The following is a 20,383-nucleotide window of genomic DNA, read 5'->3' as shown; positions in this document are numbered from 1 at the left end:
TTATTCATCCAAAAAACTGAATAAGGAGACAAGGTCACAGGGTGGTTGCACTAATTACATGAATCAATAATTGTGCAATGTGCTTTACAAGTGATTTTCAAACTTTTACCCACAGAGCAACCCACCGTGGGACAAAAAAAATATTTTTTTGATAAGCCAGTATATACACGTGTAAATACATACAATTGAAACAAAGGTTTCACAAAAATAATACTTACCTTACTACTCGAGATTACTTGGCATTTTCTATTCTATTTCGTTTTTTAAAAAGCTGGTCCGATTCACTACCCTCATTTCAAGACTCGTAATGGGGAGCTACGTAGTTTTTTTTAAAACACTGTTGGAAACCACACAGTCATCGGTTATTACGATTATTATGATTCTCAGGGATGGTCTGACGGCAGGAAATCTTCACTGCCAGGGCAACAAAGGACAAGGTCAAGGTTATTAGGTCAAGCCCGCGAAACAGCTGTTGCCAAGGAAACGGCTCGGCCAGGCCAGCGTCGGCGGACCTGGGCGCGCAGAGCCTGCGGAGAAGAGGAGTGGCCCGAGGCCCTGTCACTCAGCCCCGCCCCCACGCCCGGCGCGCCCGGAAGGTCCGCCTCCTCTCTGAGGTTAAGCGAGGAAGGCAGCGATTGGAGGCTCAGGGGGTGACGTAACTTCCGCTGTGGGTGGGTTTCCGCTCGGGCAGCCGTCGGGAGGGGCTCGGGGAACACTCAGCGGGGCTCCACGGTCCCTGAGCCCTGGGAACTGCGATGAGGTCGGTTAGCTACGTACAGCGCGTGGCCCTGGAGTTCAGCGGGAGCCTCTTCCCACACGCCATCTGCCTCGGAGACGTCGATAACGACACGGTCAGTGCATGCGCCCTGGAGAGACGCAGCCCGTCTGCGACGGCGGGGCGGGGCGGGGCGGAGGAGGCCGCCCGCGGCGGCGTGTGCGTGCTGCGAGTGCGTACGGTGTGGGCGTGGACGGCGTGCGTTGCACGGCGGGCGGTGCGGGCTGCGCGCGTACGCACGGCGCTGAGAGCTGGATCGGGAAGGGCTGTGTGGGCGGCTCGGGTACCCGGCATCCTGGCTGGATTGGTCCGGAGCCCTGCTCCACTGTCCTTCTAGGGACTCGCGTACCGGGTCCACTGCCTGGTCAGTCACTTGTTCCCAAGAGGAGCCAGTGAACTGTGGTGGCCGAGTTCCCAGCTCCTCCGGGGCCGCCTTCCCTTTCAGAGCGTCGGAAATAGGCTAAGAGCGCGCGTGCGGCTCCTGCGGGAGCACCTTCCGCACCGCCCGGCTCGGCCCGGCCCACCGGACTGCTCTCGGCGCTTGGCCGGGGTGTCTCCGCCTGGCGGGCCCACCTCGGTTGAGTTACTGGCTCAGTGTCCATGTCCCTTTCCTCCCCAGCGGTCCTTCCTTTTCCCGTCGGTTAAGTGACTTAATACAGGTAGAGCAGGCAGAACCGTGTCTGGCACTCGGTTAACGCTCAGGACACGTTAGCGTCGTCGGTAGCGTTTGATTATGGGCCGAGGGCTCTGCTGCATTCTGGGAATTCAAAAGCCCCAGCCCGCAGGTAGCTCATCGTGGGGCGGGGGAAGGGTGATAGAAGAATAGGGAAATGTAGTGAGGCCCATTGATTACAAGATGTAAAGGGTTCTGGGGTGAAGCATCGAAGGGGACGGTGGCCGTTGATGGTGTGGGACACTTTTTTTCATAATCTCAGTTTCACATGAAAAGCTGACAGAAAGGAAGTGCGCTCTTTCTCTGCGTCCGCCCTCTAGAGACTTTCTCCCCTCTGGTGTCGCAAGGCTTCCGTGGGGTCCTCGAGGGTGTGTATGCAAAGCACGTGGTTGCTCTCCTCTCCTACCCTCTGCCCCCGTCGCTTCTCTGCCTCCCTCACATCTCATCCTCACCTCCCTAACTGGTCTGTGCTCTCTTTTCCTAGGGAAAAAAAATTCGGGCTAAAACGTCCCCACCACTCACCCCCAACCCCGCCCCGCCCCCAGCCTCCTTTACGCTGTGATGGAAAAAGTATTTTATGAGGCTTCTTGGCTCTACCCTGTCTAGGGAGGAAAAAGTTATTCCCATAAATTTGTGTTATGTTTTCTGGGCTTTCTCGTTTCTTCATATGCTCAGCAGTATAATTTTATGAGACAATCAAGGGAGGCATTTTAAAATAGTACATTAACAAAGTGACGTTAGATGTGCATTATTTTCTATTTTACCTGATTGTTTAAAAGGGCACACGTGCCTTTTTTTCCTAGCTTCACAGTGTCAGCTTTTTTGCCAATTGTACTTTTCTAAGTGAATTGCACACTCAGTTCTGCAATATTAGGTATATTACACTACTTTTTTTGGGGGGGGGGGGCCGTGGGCGTGCCGTGCAGCTTGTGGGATCTTAGCTCCCTGACCAGGGATTGAACCTGGGCCCTCGGCAGTGAGAGCGTGGAGTCCTAACCACTGGACCGCCAGGGAATTCCCTACCTCTTTTTTTTTTTAAACCTTAGTTGTAAGCATTGTAAGCTCTGTAAGGATAGGAATTTTTAAACTTTTTTTCACTGCTGTATTCCCAATACTTAGAATAGTGCCTGGGACATAGTAGGCACTCAGTAAATGTTTGTTGAATAAATGAGGGTTGTTATGAAAGGCAAATGTCAGTATGTATCTCAAAGCGACTTGAAGGGTTTTGCCTGTTATTAATAAATATAATTGAAAGAAAGGCAAGTAGGTGAGGTAGTTGGCTACTAATCAGGTGTGGTACACTCAGCCTGCATGAGTATGGGTAGAAATTTTGTTACTGGTTCTCCAGGCCAACCTTCGGAGATTTGGGGCAGGAAAAATACTTATTTCATCCTGTTAAACCAGTAAGCTAAAGTTATTTGCGAGTAATTTATTTCCTGCTAAGTCAGAGGGAGAAGCCAGGGATAGAATACACACCCTCGAGGACCCAACAGAACCAGTGGGGAGACGGTGTCTAGAAGGGGGACGCAGGTCACAGAAAGAGCACACTTCCTTTCTCTGGTAGCATTTCTGACTGAAGGTGTACTCTGCAGCTGGGGTTCTTTAGTGTCACTGAGTAACCTCCGGAGGCCAGAGCCAGGATGGACCACAGAGGAGCAGAAGTGCTGGGGAGCAGATGGGCGACCCTGGAAGTGTGCTCGTCCAGGTCGCCTACTGAGTTGTATCTACTCACTCACCGCACTCACCACACTGTTTTACAATTTTATTCCTTCGTCTGTGCCCTTGTTAAACTGAGGTCCTTCTCAGCAGTTGTACAACTGTGGATCTGTGGCATTTGTCTTTGGGCCCCTAACGGGTTGTTCAGCTTTCCCTGAAAACTCAAGGGTTGACTGGGCATTCTCTTTCATTCTGATTTTTCTTTGTTTCTTGAAAAAAATATATTTAATTTGTCTATTAAGTAAACATTTATCGAGGGCCTACTGTGGACTGTGGCATTTGTTGAATGAATGTATAGAAAAAGAATGGATTGTGTGAAAGATGCTAAGATCCCCAAGCCTTGGAGGCATTTAACTGGAAGCTGAAAACCCCCTGTTATTCGTGCTATTTGTCAGTCACCTTTCTAGATGCTTCCCTCCGTCAGCTTGGTTCCCACGGCAACCTTATGAGGGGGATAGTCTTATGATCTTCGTTGTATAGATGAAAAGATTCAGGCATGGAGGGCTGGATTCAAATTCAGGCAGCTGCACTCGGAGGCCCTGCGCTATTCAGCCTTTCTCCTGTGTGTCTGCGGAAGTCCTCCAGGGTGCAGAGGGTTTGATGTAAATAGATAAACTTGTTTTATGCTTCTGTTATCTAATGTCCCCACCAGAAACTGCCTTAACTATTAAAATATAATAAATCTAAGCTTCAAATCATTATTAATAAACCCCAATTCGTTTCTCATTTTTTCTTACTGTTGATCTGTTATGTCTTTGTTGCCTTGAAAATTAAATCTCTTGAGAATCTAATATTCACTCTGAGGACAGGAAAGGGTGTTAGATGTCCCCCCAAGAAGGAATCATGAAAGTATTTCTGGAAATGGCATTTGGAGCCAGCTGGCTATCATCGTTATCCCCTTGAAAGGGCGGCCAGCCTTTGGGGAACCACTGGGAAATGGGGAGCCCACATGCAAACGGCGAAGAGGCTCCAGACCCTCCTGGGAGCTTAGCCACCACTAGGGGGCACCAGAGGCCCGGAGCTGGGATGCTGCCCCTCTGGCACCTCCACCCACTGTGTTCACTCAGACGCACCAACGTCGAAAGGTCTTGCCAGGGGAGGGAGGACCCCAGAGCTGACGTTGTCTTTATTTGGCCCCTGATTAAATATGAGCTCTGAAGTTAAATTCTCCAAAGGTTACATATTTGGGGTCATTTTCCTAACGTGTCCCATGCGTAAGGACAAATTAGAAGCGCCAAAAGCAGGCGTGTGGGGCATTGAGCTGTTCAGATGTCAGACTTTTCTGAGATGGAGCACAGATTCTGTATTGGCCCTTCTCTAACCTGCCCTGCCCTCAACACACACATACGCCTAACTGGAGATAAAGAACCTGGGAGACTGTGACTGTGTTGGTCTGGAAATCTTGTTAATAAAGTTGATGAAGATGCAGGTTGAGGTCTTGTGACTTCCGCAGAGTGGGCCCAGTCGAGAAGGGCTTGAGTGGCTCAGCAGGACCCCAGCCTAACCCTCTCTTCTCTCTCCATTTGAAGTTAAATGAACTGGTGGTGGGAGACACCAGTGGAAAGCTGTCTGTGTATAAGAACGATGACAGCCGGCCGTGGCTCACCTGCTCCTGCCAGGGAATGGTCAGTATTCAGCTCCCTGGGTCTCCAGGGGGAAGGGACTCCTCCTGCCCAGGGACTGTCGAGGCTGGGTCCCACGCATGAGCTCCCCAGCGTGTCCGAGGTCGCCAGCTACTGGTTAAGGGTTCATTTGAATCGGAGGGAAGCCCCCAGGCTTCCCAGATGTCATGCGCACACACAGCCGGGCTGGTTTTCATTTTATGTGATGGAATGACTCCCTTAGTTCTTTGTGGATCTGCTGAGGTTGTCTGATCGTACGAAGTGTAGTAGAAAATGGGGGCAGTCATTTGAATACGTCTAGAAGTATGATAGTCCGGCTCTACTGATGTAGTTTTTGTTTTGTTTAAGCCCAAGTTGTCTTCACTACCTCAGGTCCTTATACTGCTGTCCGGTAAACTGGACCCAGAGCACAGTAACAGGATTAGTACAGCCTCTTGATGTGGGGCGTGCGCAGGAGTTTTCAGCGAATGACGGTGATGAGAAGCCCGCCCCGTGCTTCACAGAGCTTAGGGAGCACTGGGGACCCTTAGCGTGTCCCCCTGAGCCCCTCTTTCTTCTTTTGCAGCTTACGTGCGTCGGGGTTGGAGATGTGTGTAATAAAGGAAAGGTAGGAAGCCCAGGGGACTGCGGGTTTCCCTCGGCCCATCCCCGACTCCTGTGATCTGACAACCAGCCCCCTCCTCTACCTCTGTCTCTCCCAGAACCTGGTGGTGGCCGTGAGTGCCGAGGGCTGGTTTCACTTGTGTGACCTTACGCCCACCAAGGCCCCGGATGCTTCTGGGCACCACGAGACCCTCGGGGGGGAGGAGCAGCGCCCAGTCTTCAAGCAGCACATCCCTGCCAACACCAAGGTCATGCTGATCAGCGACATCGGTGGGCATGGCTGTCTTTGCAGGCAGCCAGGGAATAGGAGTCAAGGGGCAACAGAGCAGATCTCGAGGGAGCCAGGGGGCTCGTCAGCGTTTGTTTGGGCAGTTGTCATGCATTTAACGCCAAGCTACTGAGCTCCCGTTATAAAGCAGGCATCGTTCCGGGCACTGGGATTGCAATAGTGAATAAAACAGACAAAAATCACTGCCCTCTTGGACCTTTACTAGGAAGGGACAGAAAATAAACGCTAGCCATGTGGTAAGGAAGTTAAACAGTATATTCGGAAGTAGTAAGCGCCATGGAGGAGATCGCCCACGGAAAGGGGCTGGAGGGTGCTGAGGTAGAGTTGGCCGTTCTAAATGGAGTTGTCAGGGGAGCCCCTGCTGAGGAGGGGACAGCTGATCAACAACTCAAGGTTGCGAGAGAGTGAGCCGCTTGGATATGGGGCTGGTACTTGGGCCAGAGGCTGTCTCGAAGGTGCTGGTAGGGATATGGGTGCATCAGGGCACTCGAGTCGTGTACCCGAGGGAAGAAGTGACAGGCCCTGCGAGGCAGCTGTGTGGTTCTGGATGCAAGGGCAGGCAGGGGAGCGGGTACCTGGCTCAAGGGGTGATGGGGCAGCCCGGCAGGTGGGCCTGAGGTCGAACCTGATAAAAAGTGCCAGTGGCGGTGGTGCTAGAGGGGCGGGGAGGAGGGCGTGCTTGTAGGACTCCAGCTGGCGAAGACAGGTTTGGCTCCAAACTCGTTGCATTTTCTGGATCCACAGATGGCGATGGCTGTTGCGAGCTGGTGGTGGGTTACACAGACCGCGTGGTCCGGGCTTTCCGCTGGGAGGACCTGGGTGACGGCACCGAGCATCTGACAGGGCAGCTGGTGTTGCTCAAGAAGTGGATGCTGGAGGGTCAGGTGAGAGGCTGAGCGTGGGGGCCACAGCCCAGGAGCAGGACGGGCCTCCCTCCTGGAGGGGGCTTGTGGGAGAACAGGCGGGGGCGGGGCTCAGGGTGGGAAGAAGGGAAAACCACCTTGTTGACAGAGACCCAGAGGAGATCACTTCGAATCAGGGTCTTAGGGGAGATGGCCAGTAACAGGCAGACAGGAAGGAACATTGCGCTAAGAATTAGGGATGTGACGGTGGGTGTGTCGCGTCAGGATCCGCGCCGCGGGAGCGCAGGTGCTCCCTGTGGAGAGGGTGGCACCGGCAGGAGCCCCGTGGACGCTGCACTTCCCCCTGCTGCTGCCCTTGAAGGCTGAGGACATGTCCCAGGGCCCCTGCCCACACCCCGTCCTCTGCAGGCTTTCGCCTTTCTCTCGCCCGCAGCCCCCTTAAACCCCCATTCTCTGGTGCAGGTGGACAGTCTCTCGGTGACTCCAGGGCCCCTGGGTGTTCCTGAGCTAATGGTATCTCAGCCAGGCTGTGCTTACGCGATTCTGCTGTGTACTTGGAACACAGACCCTGGGCCGCCTCCCACCTCTGAGGGGCCCGAGGAGGGCACTAGGTAAGGGGGGCGGGCCTGTGGACGGTGGGGTGCCTGGCTGCGAGGTGGGCGCCCACAGCCATGGAGGGGTCTGTGGTTGGAGTAGCATCAGCTGGGTCCCGGCACAAGCACCTCTGCCCCATTAAGGAAGATTATTTCGGGACCCAGGGCATCCCGACCCTGACGCAGCAACTGGAAGAGGTTCTGAGATTCCAGCCTGGCAGCTCCGTCCCTCTCTCTCGACTTGCCCCCTGGGCCAGGTGGGGTGGGCGATAGGTCTCCCAGCTGATTCACGTCCTGGAAGCTCGCACAGAGATGGGGCCCACCGGGTCCGGAGAGCCAAGCTCTCTTGGGCTCCCACTTAGCCGCCCTCCCCCACCACAGGGAGACCCCCGCTGCCCGAGACGTCGTGCTGCACCAGACGTCCGGCCGCATCCACAACAAGAACGTCTCCACTCACCTCATTGGCAACATCAAGCAAGGTGGGGCGGGGCGGGGCGGGGCGGGGGATGCAGGGGGGAAGGGGGGAGGGGAGGTACAGGACCACCCTTGTTTCTAGCGCATCCTTCACGCCCCGCCCTCGGCCGCCCTCAGCGTGTGCTCTGATCTCGCCTTGCCTTTCTCGTTTCCTTCTTCTGGTCCTTCTACCGCGCCGACGCCTTCCCCCACAGGCCGCAGCCCCAAGAGCGGCGCCTCGGGCCTCTTTGCCCTCTGCACCCTGGATGGTGAGTCCCTCGGGTCAGCCATGGGCCGTGCAGGGTGGGCCCATGTTGTGTGCCCGGGGTCTGCGCAGGGTTCGGCCCCCAGCCCGGCCGCCTCTCCCCGCAGGGACACTGAAGCTCACGGAGGAGGCGGACAAGCTGCTGTGGTCGGTGCAGGTGGACCACCAGCTCTTCGCCCTCGAGAAACTGGACGTCACGGTGAGTGGGGGCCCGTAGGGGGCCATTCTCCCTTCTCAGCCGACTCCGCCGTTACCTCAGGGCTCCCTAGACAGGCCTGGCCCCCCGAGCTCCCCCCACTCCACGGGCTCAGCGCTGTTCTCGGTGCCGCTGGCGAAGCTCCCATTTCAGCAGAGCCGATGGCTCCAAAGAGAAGCAACTTGTTCTTAGGGTCCAGGAGTGAGTTGCTCGCCCATCTGCAGATGTCCGCACACGAGTGTGTGTTCACCAGAGCTGTGGCCCCTGGGTCGGCAGGTGGGGCTGCGCTGATGCGGCCGTTGTGCCTGCTTGAGGGTCTGGGAGGAGAGGCGCGAGGCTCTGAGGTCAGGTCAGGCCCAGCTCTGAGTCCCGGTCCTGCCCCCTCCCGGCCGGGTGGCCCTGGGTGAGTGAGCTTATTTCTGTAAGCTGGCACTTCCTCAGTATAAAATGGGAGTGACGTTGCCTACTTCTTAGGGTTGTCGCGTGCACTCTGGTGGGGTGGCTCGTTCAGCAGCCCCCTCTGGTGCCAGGTGCCGGGAGATGGTCGGTGAGAAGCGCTGGGGCGTTGCCTTCCCAGCTGTTTGTCACCCGGAGCCGAGTCCACGGCTCCCGTAATTTCATCCACCCGGTCAGGAAGCCTTTCTAAAACAGCTCCTGGGGACTTCCCTGGTGGCGCAGTGGTTAAGAATCCGCCTGCCAGTGCAGGGGACACGGGTTCGAGCCCTGGTCCGGGAAGATCCCACGTGCCGCGGAGCAGCTAAGCCCGCGCGCCACAGCTACTGAGCTTGCGCTCTAGAGCCCGCGAGCCACAACTACTGAAGCCTGCGCGCCTCGAGCCCGTGCTCCGCCACAAGAGAGGCCACTGCAGTGAGAAGCCCGCGCACCGCAACGAAGAGTAGCCCCCGCTCGCCGCAACTAGAGAAAGGCCGCGCGCAGCAACGAAGACCGAACGCAGCGAAAAATAGATAAATTGAAAAAATAAAAAAAAAATGAAACGGCTCCTGGCCACCCCTGCATCCCGGTCTCTGGCCTTTTTCAGGGCAACGGGCACGAGGAGGTGGTCGCCTGTGCCTGGGATGGACAGACGTACATCATTGATCACAACCGCACCGTCGTGCGCTTCCAGGTGGACGAGAACGTCCGCGCTTTCTGTGCAGGTGGGACCCTGCCCCGCGCTCCTTGCTAAGCACGCCTGTCCCCCTCGCTTGCACTCTCACTGCGGCCCCTGATGCAAGTCTTCGTAAACAAATGAGTTCGTCACCTCTTCCGTTAGAAGGTGTGAGTGGGTACCAGATTGCCATCTTTACAGTTTTAACTAAGAGGAGATAAAAGACAGTGAGGTGTCTATCTTTGGATATTTTAAAGGATCAGATATGGGGGGCGGGTTGTTCAGAAAAAAAAGAGTCGGATGAGTCTTGTCTGCCTGCTGTGTGGAGATATGGGAAAGTTCTTCCCCATCTGAACGTGTCAGGACTCTGTGAAGACTGTTCTCCAAGTTCCATTCTCTTAGTTCCAAATCGGGGACCTTGGGAAGCAGCGTTAACTCCTTTGGGGGTGTCTCTGGTCACTAAAATGGTAACACTTGAATGACGTGCTGGTGCCACATTCCAGTGACCTGGGAAGAGGGATCACCACCCAAGAGAAGCCGCCCCGCGTTACCCTGGGGCTGTCACTGAGATGGGAAACCAGCACATGTCACCTCCTAGGACACTGTCCTGCCTGGGCTTTGTTACTGTGGTTTTCCGTATCTGGAATGGGCCAGATATTTTACGTTTTACCTGCTTTACTGAGTTCCCAACAAGGAAGAAATAGAGGGCCTTTAGTTTTCTGCTTGGCGTCCATGGGCAGGTAGAAACTGCTGACACGAATGCCGCCCGCGCCGGGCATGAGCCTCCCCGACCTTTTTCTCCCCCCGCCACCCCTCCCCCAGGCCTGTACGCCTGCAAAGGGGGCTGCAACAGCCCCTGCCTCGTGTATGTCACCTTCAATCAGAAGATCTACGTGTACTGGGAGGTGCAGCTGGAGCGGATGGAGTCCACCAACCTGCTCAAAGTGCTAGAGGCTGAGCCGGAGTTCCGGGGCCTGCTGCGGGAGCTGGGGGTGGGTGAGTCCTGGGGGCGGGGCTGCTGCGGGAGCTGGGGGTGGGTGAGTCCTGGGGGCGGGGCTGCTGTGGGAGGCCAGGTCCCAGCAGACCCACCAGCCCCTCTTGCCCGCAGACCCTGACGACCTCCCCGCCGCCCGGGCCCTGCTTCACCAAACCCTCTACCATCCGGATCGGCCACCACAGTGTGCCTCCACAGGCCTCCAGGATCCCTCCTAGCTGGACCGGCCGTCTTGGCTGAACGGGGATCCTTCTGAACCTCCCCACCCCGCAAGCTCTCCATGGTATTTGCAAGACAGGGAGTGCACATTACAGAGGAAGGATGGCGGCAACCCTAGGGTGACTGTGAACTGTAGACCTCGTGGTCTTTCTGGTGAAGGAAGAGACGAGTTGCTCCTCTGCCCCTTTCCTTGTGTGCCTCACCCATCACACCCGTAGGCACTGCCCCCTCCCCAGAGCTCCCCACTCTCGTTGTGTGGGAAACAGACTTGTTTGTGAGGAGGGACTACAAATCTCTCGCTGCTCCCCAACCAGACTTTGGGGCCAGTGGCGCGATGGCAGTGAGGGCCCCCCCCCCCCAGCCAAGTTCCATCTTCCGTGGCACGGCTCCAGGTCACTGACATCAGTGATTGTTACACGAATGGCGAACCACAGATCTTTGACTTATGATGGGTTTCGTCCTCATAAATCTATCGTAAGTTGAAAATATTGTAAACTGAAAATGCATTTCCCACACCTCACCTACCGAACGTCACAGCTTAGCCTACCCTGTGTTAAACGTGCTCAGAACACTTACGTCAGCCTACAGCTGGGCAAGATCACCTAACGCAAAGCCTACTTTATAGTAAAGCGAGGGATATCTCATGTAATAAATTGAACACACTACTGAAAGTGAAAAACAGAATGGTCATCTGGGTACAGCATGGTTGTAAGTGTATTGGTTGTTCACCCTCATGATTTTAAAATCTGATGCAGGTTTACAATCCAGGCCACAATCAGAATGATACCCTGGGCCATTTATATCCCTTCTGCTCTTGATTCCTGTGCTCTGAATCAGTGGTTTTCGAATTGTAGGTTGCAATCCTTTGGTGGGTTGTGGTCGGCAATTTTTTTTAATAAATGAGATAGAATAGACTAAGTAGGATAAAAAATATGGGAGTATATTGCTCACGTGTAGGGAAGGATTGTTTTGTTATACTTGTATGTGTCCGTGCACGTGTGTGTACTGAGTGCAATGTAGAATACACTTCCTGCTGAGTTGTGTTCAGAGGAGTTGGAAAGCCACTGCTGTCAGTTATAGTGACCCCAGCCAGAGGGGTCAGCCCGAGGGAATGTCCCCATTCACATTTCCTTCTGTAAGGGAACAAGGGCAGAGTGATCATTCAGCGTCTGAGAAGCAGAGAAGGACGCTAGCTAAGACAAACAGGTGTTTATTCAAATGGAGAAGCCACTGAGCTGAGGGCCTCCGTGGGCCTGGGTCTGCAATTGCAGAAGCAAAGGAGGCAGAAGGGAGGGGGACAGGGCGAGGCCCGGGAGGGCAGGGGTCAAGGAGCACGGCCAGAGGGGCCAGCGCACTCTCACACCTGTGCCGGTGAGCCCCTCTCCTCTCCTGGGTGCAGAGGACTCAGCTGAGAAAGGTACGGCCAGGGGTCCCGGCAGGTCCTGGCGCTGCTCAGATCTAATCTACTCCAGGCTCAGGGTTTTGATTCCGACCCGAGTGTCCTAGTCCCCTGGTTGGGTTAGTTATACCGCTGTCTTCCTCTTCCCCTAATGCAACATACGAGAGACTCAAACCAGCCAGAAAGGCACCCGGGGGCCTGGCCCTTTGAGGTTTGGGCTCTTCACAGGAAAGGTAGCAAAGCTTCCTTGTGTCTTTGCTGGACTCAGGGCTGGGGGGGGTCGGGGGGTGGGTAGCCACTGATGCCAGAAAAGACCAGCTCAAGCTCAGGAGGCCAGAGATGAGGGGTGGGAAGAAGGTCTAATGAAGTGGATAGTTCTAGATATAAGGAATATTGGTCAGGTTAAGTCTGGGTCCTGGCAACGCCACCATCCTGCCTGCCTTGGGGGGCAGTTCCCCACAGGGCTCTCCCAGTGGGTGAAGAGCAGGTGGAGGGTATGTATCTGGAGTAAATAGTAGAGGTTTACCCAAAGTTTGCGCAGGGCATCAAATAATAACTGGCTTCAGACGTTTGCAGCCCCAGAAGAGGCAGCTGATGAAGGAACCCCCGGCCCTCGTGGGCCAGGCATTCCTCTACTGTTGTGGTGACCGTTTCTCTCCCGCTCAGCTGTGCGCAGATCAGAGAAGTGGACGCAGCAGGGCCAGGGACCCGGGCCGGGGAGGGGGGCGGGCTAGTTGTGAGGCGAGCCACGCGGAGTCAAGGCCTCAACGGTGTTCGGGGTGGACGGGGCAGGCAGGGCCCAGCAGCAGGCTGCAGCCTTGGACTTGGGCCACCCCCTGCTGTGCCAGGGGCCCAACCAGGATCCCGCTCTGCTGATGTCCTTTTCTGCAGTCCTGATTGAGCTCCGCTCTTCTTGGGACGGGGGGGATGAGAGAGGACGGGGAAACCAGAACCCTGAGATCGCGGGCCCTCCAGGGAACACTCCTCCTGGGGGTTGGGGCAGGTGCTGAGAAGCAGAGGAGTGTGGCCGACTGGGAGATGGGACAGTGGGGTCAGGGTGGTGACAGGAGGGACAGACCCAGCTGTCCCAGCTACCTGGCTCTAGTCATGCCCCATCATGGCTCTTCCCCTGAGGCAAGGAGCTTCCCCCTGGGGACCATCGGGGGCAGCGGTCACTGGCCCGGCTCTTGGTGCAGAGGCAGGAAGGGCAGCTCAGGGAAGGGGGCTTTCAGCCGTAGCACGCGGTGCTCCAGGTCAATGCAGCACTGTGGGGTTGGGGGACGATGAGCTCACCTGGGCAGGTAACCCCTCTCCCAGCCACGCTGCTTTGTTCCCCTCCGCCTTCCCCCAGCACCCTGCTCTTTTCTCCTCCCTGTGTCCATTCACCTGGACCGCTATCACGGAGGGACCCGGTTCTCCATATTTTTCACAAATAAGGAACCTCTAAGGATCGAGGGTGAAATCCCACATCTCCAAGTCCTTCTCCTCGCAGCCTGGCCCATGCTTCCACACCCGTGCCCCCTACCTCTTTTTCCCAGCCCGCGGGGTCAGGCCCTGGGTGTGCGTGTCAGCACGAGCATCCCCCTTACCTTGAGAGACAGCAGAGTCTGCAGGCCAAGGCAGAGTTCAGGACTGTCCACATCTGCGGGAACCATTTGAGAATGCTGCTGTCCTCCTGTCAGCACTTGCCCCTTCTCTGCTCCCCCCACCACCCCAGGCCAGAGAACCTTGGGGATAATCAGAGCATCTTTGGGGGTACCTTGTCTGTGCTGGCAGGAGCTGAGAGGCTCTGCCTTCGCCCCGCCCAGGAGGGAGAGCTGCAAGAGCAGAGACGCGGGGATGCTGACGGAGAGGGGACTTACCTACCACCCGGGCCGAGCACACCACGGTTGCCTGGCCCAGCTGTAGCTCCAGCGGCTCCACCTGGGCTGGGGGCCCAGGTGCCAGGTCCCCAGCTGGGGCTTTTAGGACCCTCTTCCCTAACCTGTGGTCGGGAAGCAAGGCTTATGGCCACCACAGCCCTCCACCCCGGTAGTCCGCTAGTGTCCCTCCCCGCCACACTTTGGGTTCTCAGCCAACCCTGGACCCACGTGGGGTCTAAGTCCTGTCTTCTCTGCCAGAGCCCCCATCAACTCTTTTTTAAAAAGTAACAGCTTTATTGAGATATAGTTCATATACCATGAAAGTCACCCTTTTTCTTCTTTTTTTTTTTGGCCAGGCCACGTGCCTTATGGGATCTCAGTTCCTGGACCAGGGATTGAACCCAGGACACGGCAGTGAACACTCTGAATCCTAACCACTAGACCAGCAGGGAACTCCCAAAAGTCACCCTTTTAAAGTAGACAACAGAGGGACTTCCCTGGTGGCGCAGTGGTTAAGAATCCACCTGCCAATGCAGGGGACACGGGTTCGAGCCCTGGTCCGGGAAGATCCCACGTGCCACGGAGCAACTAAGCCCGTGCGCCACAACTACTGAGCCTGCGCTCTAGAGCCCCCGAGCCACAACTGCTGAAACCCGTACACCCAGAGCCCGTGCTCCATAACATGAGAAGCCACTGCAATGAGAAGCCCGCGCACCACGACGAAGAGTAGTCCCCGCTCGCCGCAACTAGAGAAAGCCCGTGCGCAGCAACGAAGACCCAACACAGCCAAAAATAAATAAAATAAATTTATAAAAAAATAAAACTAAAGGAGACAACAGAGTTCTGCAACCATCACTAATTTCAGAATCTTTTCATCACCCTAAAAAGAAGCCCCCTCCCTACCCATTCTTTTGGGCCCCCGTCTTACCCCAGGCGGCTGAGGCATCCAGTGGAGATCTGATTGTAGTGGGTGCCCGTGTCCACGGCCACCTGAAGAACCTGGTCCTGGCACTGAGAAAGGGGGGAGGGGAGGGGACTCCGTGAGTCCCCAGGGGGTAGGGGGGAGAAAGGGTTGGGACTGGCTCTGTCACCTTTCCCAGCCCCTGATGGGCCCCTTTCAGAAATGAGTGAAGGGCTGGGACTTCCCTGGCGGTCCAGTGGTTAGGACTCCACGCTTTCACTGCCAAGGGCGCGGGTTCAATCCCTGGTCGGGGAACTGAGATCCCACAAGCCGCTCAGCGCGGCCTCCTGCCCACAGAAAGTGAGTTAAGGGTGTTTTTTATGGGACTCGTACAGTTGAGGCAGAACCGGGTCAGATCGGGAATCAAGGAAGGAAGTAAAGCTGCAGGCGGTGAGGTGTGCTTTGGGGAGGACTCGACCCGAAGTGTAGGTCTGCGCCTGTGCCTGTTGGGAGTGCTGCCGAGGGCCTCCCGTTAGAGGACCCTGGGGTGGGAACGAGGAGGGATGGGGGGATCGCAGTACCTGGTTCGGAAATCAGATGTGGGGAACAGATTCGCCACCGCAGGCGAAGGAAGACAAGGTCGCTTCCTTTTAGATAAAAACAGATGTTTGGGTTTGCACTTGGATACCGCAAAACACATTGTTTTCTCCTTCCACACTGTTTGCTGAGGTCTGCTGTGCGTGGGCACGTGGAAGGGGCAGCAGAGGAGGCTGCTCCCCAGGATGCAGGGGAGTGGAGGGTCACCAGTGCAGGGAGAGAGTGTTAAGGCTGTGGGTTGTGAGTCTAGAGCCTTAGATGTTGAGCCGGAGGAAAAGCTCTTCCATGGGGAAAGTCAGGGGAGCTTTCCCGGAGGCGGTGACAGCTGAGGCTGGAAGGATCGGAGAACGTGGACCTAGGATGACAGGCAGAGGAAGCACCGAGCAAAGACGGGCAGAAGGGAGGGGACGGCTCGGCGTTGGCTCCGGGGATGACAAGGCTGTGATCTGGAGCACGTGAGCTTTCGCGGGAGGGCTGCGTTATCCACACGTGCGCACCGTTTGTGTGTGGAGCACACTCACGTTTCAAGATGATACTTTGCTCAGGGAAAGGGAGTCGTGTGCACCTCGGAAAGACGGGGCGGGGAGGGGCGGGGAGCAAAGGACATGGAGGATCCCAGTTTGTGGCCCAGCCTGGGGAGGGGGCTCCCCAATCCCTCCCTCACCACCGGGGCAGAAGGGAGAGTGGGTGAGGGGAGCAGGCCCAGGAGGGGGTCTCACCTTGCAGTTGACCAGAAGAGCCGGCCTTTCTGTCTTGCTGGTCCTCCTCCTGCTCTCCTGGCCGTGGATCGCGGCCTGCACCAAGGGATGCTGCCCCTGAGGCCGGCTCGGGTTCCCCTCCACCAGACGCCTCTGGATCACGTTGTGCGGTTGCTGCTTCCATCACAAAACGTGCAGATGCTCAGTTCCCTCACTTTACAAATCCCAGGCCGTTATCCCCAGCCCCGCCCCCCCTCCGGAGTCTCCTGGGAGTAAGAAGGGGTGAGAGCTTCCCCAAGGATCCCAGCAGTCAGATCATTACAGCAGAGCTAGTCCCAGTATCAAATCATGCCGTTTTCCAGGACCCCAATGTATTGCTCAGTAATGGAGAGATGGGGAGGGGGGAAGGGTCTCTCCTCGGTTAGACAGATGGGACATTTCAGGCACTCGTATGATGCTGGGGGGAAATTCTGTCTCAAGTCTACAACACATATTCTTGGGGACATTTTTTCTTTTTTTCTTCCTCTGACCTCATCCTTCTGCGGGATGCCGATCCCAGAGTTGATGGTGTGATGAAAAGAAGTCAAAGTAACAAGAACAAACAAAAAAGAAAAAACAGTCCAAATCTAAACTAGGAAGCTGGGGGAGTTCCCTGGTGGTCCAGTGGTTAAGACTTGGTGCTCTCACTGCCGGGGCCCGGGTTCCATCCCTGGTCAGTGATCTAAGATGCTGCAAGCTGCGAGGCATGGCCAAACAAGCAAACAAACGACCTAGGAAGCTGGGCGTCATCCTCACCGTCCTTCACCTGAAGCCACCCCGCCCCGTCCAGTCACTTCGAGATTCTGCCAGCTTCGCCTCCTGTATTTACGGTCCACCTCTCTCTCTGTTACTGCTTCGTTCACACCTCAGCACAGCTCTCCTGATTCCCCGGGACGCCTCCCTAAGTCCATAAGAACGCGCCTCTCAAATCCACATGCTCAAAGCCGGGGAGTCTCTGAAACTCTTGCTCCCCCAAGTGCCGTCCTCAGATCAGCAGCTTTACCACCACTAGAAAGCTGGCTAGAAGTGCAGAATCGTGACCTATTGAACTGGAACCTTGTTTTAACAAGATGCCCAGATGACCTGTGTGCACAGTAAAGTTTGGGAGGCACAAAGCAACATGTCAAACTAAGCCTGTCACTCCCCTGCCTAAAATCCATCAGAGCCCTCCCCTCCCCACCGTGCTTACCTGGGGGTGACAGCCCAGGTGACCTGGCCACTGCCTCATCTCCGCCCCCCCCCACTGTGCTCACCTGCCCCAGCGCCCCCTCTGGCGCTGCCTGGACCAGGCTGCCCTTCACCTCCATGCCTCTGCTCCTGCACACCCCTCCTTCTGAAACTCCTCTTCTCACCCTTCTCTAGGCCAGACTGGGCCACTGGCTCAGGAACTCCTCTTTATCTGGAGAGAGGCTTTTATTTTAAGTCTGGGGTTCCAAGTGCATGCTGTAATTCATGCAGGGTTCGTTCACCTCCTCCAAGAAGCCCTGTCTGACCTCTTTGCACTCTTCCCTCCACACACCAGGCAGGGGCAGCGTCCGGTCCCATGGCCCCCTTTGTCACGCGTCTCAAAGCTGTTATCTGCCCTTGAGGTCAGGTCTGTATCTCAGTCCTCTTTGCATCACAGGGCTCAGCTCAGCATACAGTAGGCACTCCATAAATGCTCACCGAAGAATGACTGTGTCCCTCCAGGCTCCACACATGCTTCCCCACCTGCCCTCTCTCCTTGGGAGCCTGGGATTGTTTTTCTACCCTTGGCTTAATGAGGCCCTTGAGGCTGCTCCCGCCAACAGGCTGCCAGCAGGAGACCGAGCTCTGGGAAAAGGGCAGCAGCGAGCTCTGGGAGCGGCTGGGAAGGGCAGCTCTGTGGTTTCCAGCTCTCCTCCCACCTGTCCCACGAGGGATGCAGGCTCAGGCCCCCGAATGCTGTGTCTTCACTCCCAAAGCCATACAAGGTAACTGCTCCATGTCAGTCCGGGAGGTCCTGAGGGCAGAAGGCTGGACCTGCCACGCTGGGGCGGCAGTGTTAATAGAGCCTCTTCGCCAGGGCCGAACAGATGAGGGATGGGCCGCAAAGGGCAGAGGCTGTGATTTCCTAGCCACTGAGAGCCAAGGAACCTGCTTCCCTGCTCCATCTGTCTCTCAGCTGTGCTGGCTGTTTGCAAGGAGGTTCTCTGAATGGAAATCTCAGTCTGGTCACCTTTCCCCTTTGCGGGGCTGCTGGGCCGGGCTCCTGGAGGGTGAACTTTTGGCTGGGAGGAATGTGGAAAGGTAGGGCTCTTTCAGGAAATGCAGTGAGGGGCTGCATCTGGCTCCAGGTTTCCAGGGAGAAGGGGCTGCCAGAGTGGCCTGGAAATGGCCTCATACACCTCAGGTTGCAGGAGTCCCTCCTCTCAGACTCCCTGCTGAGGAGATGAGAGAGGACAGAGTACCCCCAACCTTTCTACAGAAGCCCTCTTGTCCTCTGTGAGCCGGAGGCCAGAGCCATCGCATCTTCTCCGGACCTTGTGGGTCTTACTTTCTCTCTCAGTCTAAATGGAATAGTAAGAGTAGCTGGAGGGACAACAGCCTTTAGACAGAGCTCCCAATCATCCAGGCACTGTTCTAAGTCCTTTACAGGTATTAGCTTATGTAACTCTTACATCCCTGTGAGGTACATCCTGTTAATTTTATCCTCATGTAACACCTGAAGAAACTGAGGCTCAGAGACATAAAGTGACTCGCCTGAGTTGCTAAGTGCCAGAGCCAGGATCTGAACCCAAGCATCCTGGCTCCGAGGAAGGCCACTCTCTCAGCCCTTCCCTCTGTCAGAGGGGAGTGAGTATATGCAGCTGTCCCCTGACTCACCCACCCTTCCGAGTCACTCCCCGACCCCGTTCCCTGGGGAGGCCACGCTGCTGCAGGGGGATGGAAGGAAAGGAGGCTGGAAGGGCCACTGCACCTGCAGGGAGCAAGGGGGCCCTCAGGAGCCCGGCGCCCAGGCAAAAGGCGTGGGAAACCCTGGTGTTCTGGCGAGGATGGGGCGGGGGGCACCGAAGGTCCAGTCCCAGTGTGAGGGGACCCGTGGTTTAGGGAGAGGAGGGAATCGCGACCTTGAACCCGTCAGTCCTCCGGGCCCAGCGGTAAACGACTGCTCCAGGGGCTCCCGGTCCCCACAAACCTCTGCTCTAACCAGTGCTCCTCTCTTCCCCCCAAGACAAGCCTGGGGCTCTTTGGGGAAGCTGAGCAATAGATAGGGTCGCCCAGAGCCACCAAGCCGTGGGAACACCCCAGTGAAGAGCCGGGAACGGTCAAGGTGAACCCACAAGTCAGGGCTGCCTCTCCCCTCCCCGTGGGCAGGGAGGGGCAGCTGGAGGCTGGGGTCTGCACCCTCCCGGCGGAGGAGAGAAGGGGCCCCGGCCCCCTGGGGGCGGGGAGGGGGCAGGGCAGCCTCACCCAGTCTTTGGAGGTGCCGAGCCTCTTGAGGCCGTCCAGGGGGAGCAGGTCGGCCGAGTCCTTGTGCAGGAACCGGGTGGCCTGTCTGCGCTGGCGCTGCCGGCTGCTGGCTCGGCCCCGCGGCTCTGCCTCCTGTCCCCTGTCCCCGGCATCTCCCTCCTCCCTCGGGGCGTCCGGCCGGACGCTCATGGCCCCCGCGGGCGGGCCGGGGGCTCCTGAGCGGTCTTGCCCTCCGTCCTCTCTGCTTCCTCGACCCGTCAGCTTTCTGCCTGCAGCTCTCCCGACCGGAGAGCCTCCGCGGAGGGAAGAAAAGAGGAAGTAAATAAATAACGTGCGGGAGCGGCGACGTCAGACACCAATTTCCAGAGCTTGCAGTAGAGGGAGCGGGGCTCCGGCTGGAAAAACCCAGCCCTGGAGGAGAGGGGGCGCTGGCAGGGCTGCAGCTGGTAGGCTCTGCAGCCTCGCCAGCTCCCGGGTCCTGGCCGGAGTGGGCGGCGGCGGGAGTGCGTGCGTGCGTGTGTGTGTGTGTGTGTGTGTGTGTGTGTGTGTGTGGCTGAGGGGGTGTATCTGTGCTGTAAACTGTCAAGGTGTCCGTGCCAGGTGGTTAGAGAAGGAGTGTGTGTCAGTGTGCGGAGGTGGCAGCCTGCGTGCTCGGGGCGTGCGTGGGATGCAGGGCGCGCATGCCTCTGCGTGTGTCTCCTGGGCTGTCCCGCCGTGCCCTCCACCTGGGGCTCTCCGCAGCCCCGGGGCTGGGATGCAGGGCAACACTAGGTTCAGAACAGAGAGGGGCAGCATCACAGTATTCCCTCTCCTCTCCTGCCTCTCAACAGGAGCCTCCCCCCTTCCTGGGCCTCAACCTTTCAGCATCCTTTGCTCATTTACGCTGGGTTCTGGGTTCCAGGGCTGGCAAGAACAGCTCTGAATCTCCCCGCAATTAGGGCCCCAGCTTCCTCCTCTCCTTTATGTAAGGCTCATTGAGTCCTGGCTCTTTTTTAAAAAGTTATAATTCAAGCATGCTGAAAGTTATAAAGTTTTTTTTTTTCTCTTTTCATTAGAAAAGAAAAAAAAAAAAACTGCTACAAATAT

General features: G+C 56.6%; 2 protein-coding genes across 5 annotated transcripts; one reads left to right on the top strand and one right to left on the bottom strand.

Moving 5' to 3' along the window:
* Nucleotides 1–640: 640 nt before the first annotated feature.
* ITFG2 (integrin alpha FG-GAP repeat containing 2) lies at nucleotides 641–11,283 on the top strand. Of its 4 annotated transcripts, none has more exons than XM_061205927.1 (12): nucleotides 641–851; nucleotides 4,694–4,789; nucleotides 5,352–5,393; nucleotides 5,488–5,659; nucleotides 6,423–6,562; nucleotides 7,004–7,152; nucleotides 7,516–7,613; nucleotides 7,803–7,856; nucleotides 7,960–8,051; nucleotides 9,088–9,205; nucleotides 10,041–10,148; nucleotides 10,265–10,351. In XM_061205927.1, exons 1-11 carry the CDS (start codon nucleotides 756–758, stop codon nucleotides 10,112–10,114), a joined length of 1,131 nt encoding a protein of 376 aa, XP_061061910.1. In that variant the 5' UTR covers nucleotides 641–755; the 3' UTR covers nucleotides 10,115–10,148; nucleotides 10,265–10,351. The 4 variants fall into 4 exon arrangements, with proteins under 4 accessions (XP_061061910.1, XP_061061907.1, XP_061061909.1 ...); XM_061205924.1 differs by having other exon boundaries at nucleotides 642–851; nucleotides 9,979–10,148; nucleotides 10,265–11,283; XM_061205926.1 differs by having other exon boundaries at nucleotides 642–851; nucleotides 10,041–10,152; nucleotides 10,265–10,352.
* A 298-nt stretch (nucleotides 11,284–11,581) lies between these two features.
* Nucleotides 11,582–19,565, bottom strand: NRIP2 (nuclear receptor interacting protein 2). Its single transcript, XM_061204816.1, has 6 exons — nucleotides 19,298–19,565; nucleotides 15,848–16,003; nucleotides 14,559–14,641; nucleotides 13,631–13,752; nucleotides 13,358–13,410; nucleotides 11,582–13,033 (listed from the first exon to the last, which is right to left on the bottom strand). Exons 1-6 carry the CDS (start codon nucleotides 19,484–19,486, stop codon nucleotides 12,941–12,943), a joined length of 696 nt encoding a protein of 231 aa, XP_061060799.1. The 5' UTR covers nucleotides 19,487–19,565; the 3' UTR covers nucleotides 11,582–12,940.
* Between the last annotated feature and the right edge of the window lie 818 nt (nucleotides 19,566–20,383).

Source organism: Eubalaena glacialis, chromosome 11 (assembly GCF_028564815.1).
Source record: "Eubalaena glacialis isolate mEubGla1 chromosome 11, mEubGla1.1.hap2.+ XY, whole genome shotgun sequence".
NCBI lineage: Eukaryota > Metazoa > Chordata > Mammalia > Artiodactyla > Balaenidae > Eubalaena > Eubalaena glacialis.
The sequence above is the reverse complement of the archived record's forward strand: the minus strand, read 5'-3'. Positions and strand labels throughout refer to the sequence as shown.

What these genes read in the sequence shown, in the direction of transcription:
- ITFG2 (XM_061205924.1), top strand. Translation starts at nt 756, where the DNA reads ATGAGGTCGGTTAGCTACGTACAGCGCGTGGCCCTGGAGTTCAGCGGG. An exon ending in GAGACGTCGATAACGACACG is followed by an intron (nt 852 to 4,693) that starts GTCAGTGCATGC and finishes CTCCATTTGAAG; the next exon opens with TTAAATGAACTGGTGGTGGG. An exon ending in CGTCCGCGCTTTCTGTGCAG is followed by an intron (nt 9,206 to 9,978) that starts GTGGGACCCTGC and finishes CCCCTCCCCCAG; the next exon opens with GCCTGTACGCCTGCAAAGGG.
- NRIP2 (XM_061204816.1), bottom strand. Translation starts at nt 19,486, where the DNA reads ATGAGCGTCCGGCCGGACGCCCCGAGGGAGGAGGGAGATGCCGGGGAC. An exon ending in GGATGCCTCAGCCGCCTGGG is followed by an intron (nt 13,753 to 14,558) that starts GTAAGACGGGGG and finishes TCCCGACCACAG; the next exon opens with GTTAGGGAAGAGGGTCCTAA. An exon ending in AGACTCTGCTGTCTCTCAAG is followed by an intron (nt 13,034 to 13,357) that starts GTAAGGGGGATG and finishes CCAACCCCACAG; the next exon opens with TGCTGCATTGACCTGGAGCA.